The sequence below is a fragment of the Sebastes umbrosus genome, chromosome 16, assembly GCF_015220745.1.
Source record: "Sebastes umbrosus isolate fSebUmb1 chromosome 16, fSebUmb1.pri, whole genome shotgun sequence".
Taxonomy (NCBI): domain Eukaryota; kingdom Metazoa; phylum Chordata; class Actinopteri; order Perciformes; family Sebastidae; genus Sebastes; species Sebastes umbrosus.
This window is the reverse complement of record NC_051284.1, coordinates 4,159,019-4,169,859: the sequence shown is the minus strand read 5'-3', so window position 1 is coordinate 4,169,859 and position 10,841 is coordinate 4,159,019. Positions and strand designations below refer to the sequence as shown.

The 10,841-nt window shown below is 44.7% G+C and overlaps 2 protein-coding genes across 2 annotated transcripts in view; one reads left to right on the top strand and one right to left on the bottom strand.

Annotated features, from left to right (window-relative positions):
- The window catches only part of LOC119474418, an 813,351-nt gene that overhangs the window by 46,943 nt on the left and 755,567 nt on the right, over positions 1 to 10,841 (top strand). The window contains exon 7 of the mRNA XM_037746445.1: positions 10,257 to 10,586. Coding sequence (XP_037602373.1) covers positions 10,257 to 10,586 — 330 coding nt within the window. The remainder of the gene's footprint in view (positions 1 to 10,256; positions 10,587 to 10,841) is intronic.
- Positions 1 to 10,841, bottom strand: part of LOC119504394 (dual adapter for phosphotyrosine and 3-phosphotyrosine and 3-phosphoinositide-like) — a 44,907-nt gene that overhangs the window by 7,594 nt on the left and 26,472 nt on the right. The gene's annotated exons all lie outside the window — the stretch shown is intronic.

Below are 10,841 nucleotides of genomic sequence, written 5' to 3'. Positions count from 1 at the left end.
CAATAAATATTTGTGTATTTCTACAGGACTCCAGGCTGAAGAAAATCACAAGTCAACAGGTAAATAAAAAAAGAGAAATAAAGAAATAAAGTCAAATCTCAGTTTCATTTTTTCCTAAATTCACTCAAATCTTCTTTAACTGACGACTCTCGTTTCTGTTCAGAGTCCGTCAGGTTGGTGGGAGGAGACAGTCGCTGTGCAGGAAAACTGGAAGTGAATCATGGAGACTGGAGACCAGTGGAATACTCTATCTGGACTAAGTGGGACCTGAGGGACGCAGCTATTGCCTGCAGACAGTTGGACTGTGGCTCTGCTGTTTCTATAGAAATTAGAGAGGAGTCCTCATACAGATCTGTGTGGATTATCAGATCTGACTGTGTTCAGTCTGGATCTACTCTGAGGGAGTGTGCAAAACCAGGCTCCTCTTCCTCCATCCTGGACCTCACCTGCTCAGGTAAGCCCATCAGTGACATCATCTGTGACATCATCTATGACAATAACGTACCCAGGTTGAAACACACGTGCACCATTTAGAATGGCAGCAGACTGTCTCAGCAGCCATGATGGAGTCTGATGAGTTGTTGCCTCGGTAAATCAGCTGCTGAATGCACCAAGATTTTTATTCTCTCCCTGGTTTCCCATCCATCCCCCTGCCTCTCCTATTGACCCTCTTCTAGAGTCTGACCCTTAAAGGCTATAACTGATAAGTTAAGAACAGCCTGGTCTCAGGAAATAGGTGAGGGCAAAGATGATTTGACCTGGGAGGCTATCCAGGTAAGGTCCACCACTCTTCTATTTGTGCCAGACACGGGCTGATTCAGTGCAAAATGATCCACAGGGCACACTGGAACAGGTGATTGCCCAGAGTCAACCCAGATATTGATCCAACATGTATCCGCTGCCACAGAGACCCTGCAAATCTAATTCATGTGTTTTGGTCCTGTCCTTCCCTAACTACATATTGGGAATCTGTATATAATACACTCTTTCAGGTGGCTCTATCCCTCTTGAGCCGTCACCTGACGCTTCTTTATTCGGCGTCAAACTATTAGTGCAGTGTTTTGAAATGGCGCTCCAAATTGACCTTCTTTCGTAAAGCCATGCTCACATTGCAGATAAGACAGACCGAGTTAGAATATGAGGAAACAATAAAATAATCCTTCTCCCAGTTTGAATAAAAATTATATGTTTTTGATCTTTTGGCTTTTCATATTTGTGTTTTGAGCTAACTTAGCTAATCGATGGCATGAACCGCTCTAAACTTCTCCAGTTAGTCACTGTCAATGAGCAGTGAAAAGATGTGTCCTGATGATGAACTGATGTTGGAACTATAGACTGATGTTGGAACTGTTCTGAGTCCAGTTTGAATCACTGAATTGTTGTTTCATCACATCTTTTTATTTAGTGTCTGGTGTCTTTTATCTCTCTCTATTTTATCTTCTATCATCTCTCCAGACTCTGTCAGGCTGATTAATGGGACTAGTCTGTGCTCAGGCAGACTGGAGGTGAAGTCCAACCACTCTAACCAGTGGTGGTCCTCAGTGTGTGAAGCTGACTTTGACCAACAGGATGCAGAGGTGGTCTGTAGGGAGCTTGGCTGTGGGGCTCCTTCAGTCCTCCAGGGGGCGCTCTATGGAGAAAGGGAGGATCCAATGTGGACCAAAGAGTTCCAGTGTGGAGGAACTGAGTCTGCTCTCCTGGACTGTAGAAGCTCAGGCTTAGATAGAAACACCTGCTCACCTGGTAAAGCTGTTGGACTCACCTGCTCAGGTAGAAGAGGAGCTGCAGCTCTGATCTGGTTCATTTCTGTTCTAAAGAAACTCACTTTATTCTTTTACTGATGACTCTCTTGTTTCTCTTCAGAGCCTGTCAGGTTGGTAGGAGGAGACAGTCGCTGTGCAGGAACACTGGAAGTGAATCATGGAGACTGGAGACCAGTGCAATACTCTCCCATGAATCAGTGGGACCTGAGGGACGCAGCTATTGCCTGCAGACAGTTGGACTGTGGCTCTGCTGTTTCTGTAGGAATGAGAGAGGAGTCCTCACGCAGATCTGTGTGGATTATCAGATCTGACTGTGTTCGGTCTGGATCTACTCTGAGGGAGTGTGCAACATCATACTCCTCTTCCTCCATCCTGGACCTCACCTGCTCAGGTAAGCCTTACAGGGACATCATCTATGACATCATCTATGACAATAACGTACCCAGGTTGAAAATCACATGCACCAGTTAGAATGGCAGCAGACTGTCTCAGCAGCCATGATGGAGTCTGATGAGTTGTTGCCTCGGTAAATCAGCTGCTGAATGCACCAAGATTTTTATTCTCTCCCTGGTTTCTCATCCATCCCCCTGCCTCTCCTATTGACCCTCTTCTAGAGTCTGACCCTTAAAGGCTATAACTGATAAGTTAAGATCAGCCTGGTCTCAGGAAATAGGTGAGGGCAAAGATGATTTGACCTGGGAGGCTATCCAGGTAAGGTCCACCACTCTTCTATTTGTGCCAGACACGGGCTGATTCAGTGCAAAATGATCCACAGGGCACACTGGAACAGGTGATTGCCCAGAGTCAACCCAGATATTGATCCAACATGTATCCGCTGCCACAGAGACCCTGCAAATCTAATTCATGTGTTTTGGTCCTGTCCTTCCCTAACTACATATTGGGAATCTGTATATAATACACTCTTTCAGGTGGCTCTATCCCTCTTGAGCCGTCACCTGACGCTTCTTTATTCGGCGTCAAACTATTAGTGCAGCGTTTTGAAATGGCGCTCCAAACTGACCTTCTTTCGTAAAGCCATGCTCACATTGCAGATGAGACAGACCGAGTTAGAATATGAGGAAACAATAAAATAATCCTTCTCCCAGTTTGAATAAAAATTATATGTTTTTGATCTTCTGGCTTTTGATATTTGTGTTTTGAGCTAACTTAGCTAATCGATGGCATGGACCGCTCTAAACTTCTCCAGTTAGTCACTGTCAATGAGCAGTGAAATGATGTGTCCTGATGATGAACTGATGTTGGAACTGTTCTGAGTCCAGTTTGAATCACTGAATTGTTGTTTCATCACATCTTTTTATTTAGTGTCTGGTGTCTTTTATCTCTCTCTATTTTATCTTCTATCATCTCTCCAGACTCTGTCAGGCTGGTGAATGGGACTAGTCTGTGCTCAGGCAGACTGGAGGTGAAGTCCAACCACTCTAACCAGTGGTGGTCCTCAGTGTGTGACGCTGACTTTGACCAGCAGGACGCAGAGGTGGTCTGTGGGGAGATTGGCTGTGGGGCTCCTTCAGTCCTCCAGGGGGCGCTCTATGGAGAAGTGGAGGATCCAATGTGGACCAAAGAGTTCCAGTGTGGAGGAAATGAGTCTGCTCTCCTGGACTGTAGAAGCTCAGGCTCAGATAGAAACACCTGCTCACCTGGCAAAGCTGTTGGACTCACCTGCTCAGGTAGAAGAGGAGCTGCAGCTCTGATCTGGTTCATTTCTGTTCTAATGAAACTCACTTTATTCTTTTACTGATGACTCTCTTGTTTCTCTTCAGAGCCTGTCAGGTTGATGGGAGGAGACAGTCGCTGTGCAGGAAAACTGGAAGTGAATAATGGAGACTGGAGACCAGTGGCATACTCTGGCCATGACCCTTTATGGAACCTGAAGAGAGCAACTGTTGCCTGCAGAGAGTTGGACTGTGGCTCTGCTGTTTCTGTAGAACGGAGGGATGAGTCCTCATCCAGATCTGTGTGGTGGATCTGGTTTGACTGTGTTCAGTCCGGATCTGCTCTGAGGGAGTGTGCAAGATCAAGTACCTCTCACTACACCCTGGATCTCACCTGCTCAGGTAAACCCATCAGTGACATCATCTGTGACATCATCTATGACAATAATGTACCCAGATTGAAACACACATGCACCAGTTAGAATGGCAGCAGACTGTCTCCGACAGCCATGATGGAGTCTGATGAGTTGTTGCCTCGGTAAATCAGCTGCTGAATGCATCAAGATTTTTATTCTCTTCCTGGTTTCCCATCCATCCCTCTGCCTCTCCTATTGACCGTCTTCTAGTCACTGTCAATGAGCAGTGAAAAGATGTGTCCTGATGATGAACTCATGTTGGAATTGCTGTTTCATGACATCTTTTTATTTTGTGTCTGGTGTCTTTTATCTCTCTCTATTTTATCTTCTATCATCTCTCCAGACTCTGTCAGGCTGGTGAATGGGACTAGTCTGTGCTCAGGCAGACTGGAGGTGAAGTCCAACCACTCTAACCAGTGGTGGTCCTCAGTGTGTGAAGCTGACTTTAACCAGCAGGATGCAGAGGTGGTCTGTAGGGAGCTTCGCTGTGGGGCTCCTTCAGTCCTACAGGGGGCGCTCTATGGAGAAGTGGAGGATCAAATGTGGACCAAAGAGTTCCAGTGTGGAGGAACTGAGTCTGCTCTCCTGGACTGTAGAAGCTCAGGCTCAGATAGAAACACCTGCTCACCTGGTAAAGCTGTTGGACTCACCTGCTCAGGTAGAAGAGGAGCTGCAGCTCTGATCTGGTTCATTTCTGTTCTAATGAAACTCACTTTATTCTTTTACTGATGAATCTCTTGTTTCTCTTCAGAGCCTGTCAGGTTGGTGGGAGGAGACAGTCGCTGTGCAGGAACACTGGAGGTGTATCATGGAGACTGGAGACAAGTTAAATACACTCACTGGACCCTGAAGGAAGCAGCTATTGTCTGCAGACAGTTGGACTGTGGCTCTGCTGTTTCTGTAGGACGGAGGGATGAGTCCTCAGACAGATCTGTGTGGTGGATCACCTCTCACTGTGTTCAGTCTGGATCTGCTCTGAGGGAGTGTGCAACACCAGATCACTTTTCCTCCATCCTGGATCTCATCTGCTCAGGTAAGCCCATCAGTGACATCATCAGTGACATCATCTATGACAGTAATGTACCCACAATGACACACACATGCACCAGCTAGAATCACAGCAGACTGTCTCCACTAGCCATGATGGAGTCTGTTGATCTGCTGCCTCCGTAAATCAGGTGCTGAATGCACCAAGATAAATATCTGTATATATGAAATAGGCTTATTGCGGTAGTCGGTGTTACTGATGTTACACGGTGCTCAGGCACAAACCGATTACATTACATCCGTCGTCTTGCTTTTTTACATAAATAAAAAACATTTAGTTCATTTTGGCGTATCAGCGGCATGTTATCAATAGATGGTCTGACGACGGACGCTACAATCTGAAAGTGAATGCATCTGCTCCGTAAGGAGTCAGCTCAGAGTAGCAGGAGTCATATTTCACACACACAGGACGAGAGAGAGTTGACAGACAAGACGATACCGGAGGATTTGGTGTCGAAGCAAAAAGCAAACGCACCTATTTGGCAATATTTCAGATTTAAACCCAAATGCTATGAGGGAACCAAAACATTAATGAGGTAATCGCCGTGAGGAGGACGGAACGCTCACAGCCGGTGTGTGCGGTGCAGCGGCGCAAAGTAGACCCCTACAGACCCTCAGCAAAAGCTCTACTGGAGAGGCGAGACACACTGCCACCCGACGGTAAAGATCAGAGTCAGCGCGCTATACATATTGACCGTCATCTTTTCTTGTAAAATGTCCAGTGTAATCGGTAACACCGGTGTTGTCATAAGTTTATTAACCGGTGGAAAAATGTCCTCACCGTCACATCACTAATATGAAACATACATGTCTGCTGCTTCAGGAGTCCCCTCAGCCAACCAGCAACCAGCCTGAGAGGACTCCTTCTTCAGCTTGACAGCTTTCTAATGATGAACTGATGTTGGAACTGTTCTGAGTCCAGTTTGAATCACTGAATTGTTGTTTCATGACATCTTTTTATTTAGTGTCTGGTGTCTTTTATCTCTCTCTATTTTATCTTCTATCATCTCTCCAGACTCTGTCAGGCTGGTGAATGGGACTAGTCTGTGCTCAGGCAGACTGGAGGTGAAGTCCAACCACTCTAACCAGTGGTGGTCCTCAGTGTGTGAAGCTGACTTTGACCAACAGGATGCAGAGGTGGTCTGTAGGGAGCTTGGCTGTGGGGCTCCTTCAGTCCTCCAGGGGGCGCTCTTTGGAGAAGTGGAGGATCCAATGTGGACCAAAGAGTTCCAGTGTGGAGGAACTGAGTCTGCTCTCCTGGACTGTAGAAGCTCAGGCTCAGATAGAAACACCTGCTCACCTGGCAAAGCTGTTGGACTCACCTGCTCAGGTAGAAGAGGAGCTGCAGCTCTGATCTGGTTCATTTCTGTTCTAATGAAACTCACTTTATTCTTTTACTGATGACTCTCTTGTTTTTGTTCAGAGCCTGTCAGGTTGGTGGGAGGATACAGTCGCTGTGCAGGAAACCTGGAGTTGTATCATGGAGACTGGAGACCAGTGGGTGACTTTTATGCTAGCTGGACCCTGAAGGAAGCAGCTATTGCCTGCAGAGAGTTGGACTGTGGCTCTGCTGTTTCTGTACGACAGAGGGATGAGTACTCCTCCACATCTGTGTGGTGGATCAGGACTGACTGTGTTCGGTCCGGATTTGCTCTGAGGGAGTGTGCAGCATCACATTCCTCTAAGTACATCCTGGATCTCACCTGCTCAGGTAAGCCGATCAGTGACATCATCTATGACAGTAATGTTTCCAGTATGTTCCTTCCTCCGTCACAGTGACAGTCGGTGGTTTCCATTGGACTGAACTGTAAAGTTATCCAGGACAATGACATCCTAAAGTGTAGAGAAGTGTATGGCAAGCCATTTTAACATTTAATAGCTCAGCTTGACTATCCAGAATTAACATTAGAGATATCTACAATTACATTTTGACTAGTCAGAATTATATTGTGACTAGTCAGAATTCTTATTCTAGTCATTGTTACTAGTCAAAACGACAGTTAGAGATGTCTGTAATTCAGTTCTGACTTTCCTAAATAACAGTGACAGATATCTCAAACCTCATTATGACTAGTCAGAGTTGTTGTCATGACGTTGCTCATCAAGGCTTCGCATTGGATATTGGCCGAACAATGCATCTGAACAGTGTTAGCAGAAGCTTTTGCTAACTTGAATATATTTGGTAAAGTTGGAAAGATATTCACAGATTCAAACTTCCCGGATCAATAGCTCATAAGAGAAACATAAAAGAGTTCTCTTTCTAACCGTAGTAAGGTAAACAACGAGCTACAACCTCATTTTAATCACAACGAGCCGTCCTCCGAGCTGGACACGTAACATCGGTCTCTATTTGCAGCCGGCTGTGAGACGAGTGGTCGGGGACCGCTTTGGATCAGATAGTTAGAAAATGACATGAAATGGAAAGAGCTCATCATCAAGGAATCTGTGGCCAATGAGAGCTTTGTTCACTAGAGAGTTGTGGTAGAAATTTACAGCGTATTGTAGATTTATTGTCTCCAGACACACTTTATAAACCCATACGGCTGCAGTGCAGCGCAATAGTAGGTTTGAATAGCTTCACCTCCCGTCCCCATTAGAGTTATGACTAGGCAAAACAACGTTGCAGATATCTCTAATGAATCTCCTGTCTAGCTATTAAATGTTAAAACAGCTTGCCATAGAAGTGGGCTTGTTTCTGAATGCTTCAAACTCTCCACAGACTGCTGAGCTTCACCTGACAGGACACACCTGTCTGTCTGTAGGCCTTCCCATTTCCCAGTTTGTACATCCTCGATTCCGTTCCTCGCCTCCTCTCCTAGCGTCTTAGTCCCGCCCACAGAGATGCGAACTGAAGAGGCGAGGAAGAGACGCGAGAAGAGAGGAGTTAAGGCAACAGGCTTTTAACAAAATGAGACATCCTTGCCTCGGAGCCGTCATTTTAAAGCCACATCAATTAAGTATGACGTGTGGCACATTGTCACGCCTCTTTGATACGTCACAGGTGTCTCTGTTCGCACTTCTATCTCATTAATTTGCGTGTTATTTTAACTAAATTCTATACTCACAAATCCAAATTCTTCATTCATGACCATGTCAGACAATACTGTATATGTCCTCTACAGGTGCAGCTCAAAAAATTAAAATATTGCGAAAAAGTTCAATATTCTTCGTCAGTTATTTAAGAAAGTGAAAATTGTATATATTCTAGACTCATTACACATAAACTAAAATGTTTCAAGCATTTTTTCATTTTAATTTTGATAATTACAGCCTACAACTCAAAAAAGAAAGAAAAGGGTATCTCATAATATTAGAATATTTCATAAGATCAACCAAAACAAGGATTTACAATAAAGAAAGGTCCAACTTCTGAAAAGTATGTGCATTTATTCACTCAATACTTGGTATTGAGTGAATAAATGCACGAATTGCTGCATCAATGCGGCGTGGCATGGAGGCGGTCAGCCTGTGGCACTGTTGAGGCGTTATTGAAGCCCAGGTTGCTTTGATAGTGGTCTTCAGCTCATCTGTATTGTTGGGTTGGATGTTTCTCATCTTCCTCTTGACAATACCCCGTAGATTCTCTATGGGGTTCAGGTCAGGCGAGTTGGCTGGCCAATCAAGCACAGTAACATCATGGTCAGCAAACCAGTTAGTAGTAGTTTTGGCACTGTGGGCAGGTGCTAAGTCCTGCTGGAATAGGAAATTGGCATCTCCATAAAGTTTTTTCAGCAGATGGAAGCATGAAGTGCTCTAAAATGTCCTGGTAGACGCCTGCGTTGACTTTGGACTTGATAAAACACAGTGGACCAACACCAGCGGATGACATGGCACCCCAAATCATCACCGACTGTGGAAACTTCACACTGGACTTCAAGCAACTTGGATTCTGTGCCTCTCCACTCTTCCCCCAGACTCTGGAACCTTGATTGCCAAATGAAATGCAAAATTTACTTTCATCTGAAAAGAGGACTTTGGACCACTGAGCAATGGTCCAGTTCTTCTTCTCCTTAGCCCAGTTAAGATGCTTCTGACGTTGTCTCTGGTTCAGCAGTGGCTTGATATGAAGAATGTGACAGCTGTAGCCCATTTCCTGAAGGCGTCTGTGAGTGGTGGCTCTTGATGCACTGACTCCAGCCTCAGTCCACTCCTTGTGAAGCTCTGCCAAGTTCTTGAATCTGCTTTGCTTGGCAATCTTCTCAAGGCTGTGGTCATCCCTGTTGCTTGAGCACCTTTTCCTACCACACTTTTCCCTTCCCGTCAACTTTCCATGAATTTCAATAGTGCTTCGATACAGCACTCGGCGAACAGCCATGACCGATGACCTTCTGTGACTGACCCTCCTTGTGGAGGGTGTTGATGATCGTCTTCTGGACAACTGTCAAGTCAGCAGCCTTCCCCATGATTGTGGTTGCGTGTACTGAACTAGACCGAGAGATATACGGTATTTATACTGTATGAATAGTAATATACTCAAACTCTAAATGAAATATTCTAATATTTTGAGATACCTTTTTCTTTCTTTTTAGAGCTGTAGGCTGTAAATATCAAAATGAAAATGAAAAAATAGCTTGAAACGTTTTAGTTTTCGTGTAATGAGTCTAGAATATATCAAATTTTCACTTTCTTAAATAACCGACGAAGAATATTGAACTTTTTCACGATATTCTAATTTTTTGAGCTGCACCTCTATATCTGAATGTACAAACAAAAAAGCTGTTAAAACATATAAACCACTGTAAGCTTTACAAGATATTTATCTAATATTTTTTATTACAACCTTTAGTCCTCCTGGCGTGTTTGTAATTGTAGACTTGAGTTGTATACACAAGTGATTTAAACTTGATAACTGCCTCAATAAAGTTGTTAAAAACAAACTAAAAAAAACGTGTGCCGAGAAGACTTACGCAAAGTCTACACAGATGTAGTGTTGCATATAGCTCCTTCGGCAAGCCTTCTCGCTCCTCCAGATGCATTTTAAGAATTGGGATGTCTTTAAAGATGGAGTGCTGAGATCGATTTCCGGATCACAAGCCGGAGCATCGATGATCGGCTTGATAGGAGACAAGGAGGCACAAAATCAGGTCCATTTTGTTAAACAAAGGGTCAACAAAACATAGAAAAACATGTAAACAGAAACGGTGGTGCATTGAACACTCTGTTGTGCTACGCAAATGCAGTGCCTTTATAATACGACAGGGTTTGTGCACGTCGCTGCCGATTGGGTAACACCTCTGACACACCTACGATTTCGAGGAAACATGCCGTTCAACCCAGAGACCCTAGCAAACCAGAGCACACTGTTTTCAGACTGAACGTGACCCAGCTCTCAGCCAATCATCTCTCTGTGTTTACAGACCTGCTGCTTCAGCCCAACATCTCTGCGTCCTCCTACGTGGACGGGGTCTCCGAGGCCCAGCAGCAGGGGTTTCAGGTGCTCAGGGGCTCCACCTTCACCATCAGCTGCTCCACCCAGCCACAGTACTCAGGAGGCTCCTTCCAGCTCACCTTCACCTCCTCCACCTCAGCACTCAACTACACCAAGCCAGCTTTCTATCACTCCGCCCACTTCCTGTTTCCTGCTGCAGAGCCCGCCCACCAAGGAAGCTACAGCTGTGTTTATCACGTCTATGTTTTTTCTCATGACTTCTTCTCTGAGAGCCGTCTGCTCTCTCTCACTGTCGCAGGTAAGCTGACTGTTTACATGCAAGTTTGGAAAATGTGATTGGTCCGAACAGAGTGAAAATGATCAGCTGACAACAGAAAAGCTTTAATTCTGTAGTGAAGTATTTTGCTTAGTTTTATAATTAAAGAGTTTGCTTATTTCACAGGAATTTTACTTAATTTTGTACTCAAGGAATTTTCTTATTTAATACGAATTTTACTTAATTTCGTACTTAAGGAATTATATAATTTCTTAAGAAATTTGCATGTTTTTGTAC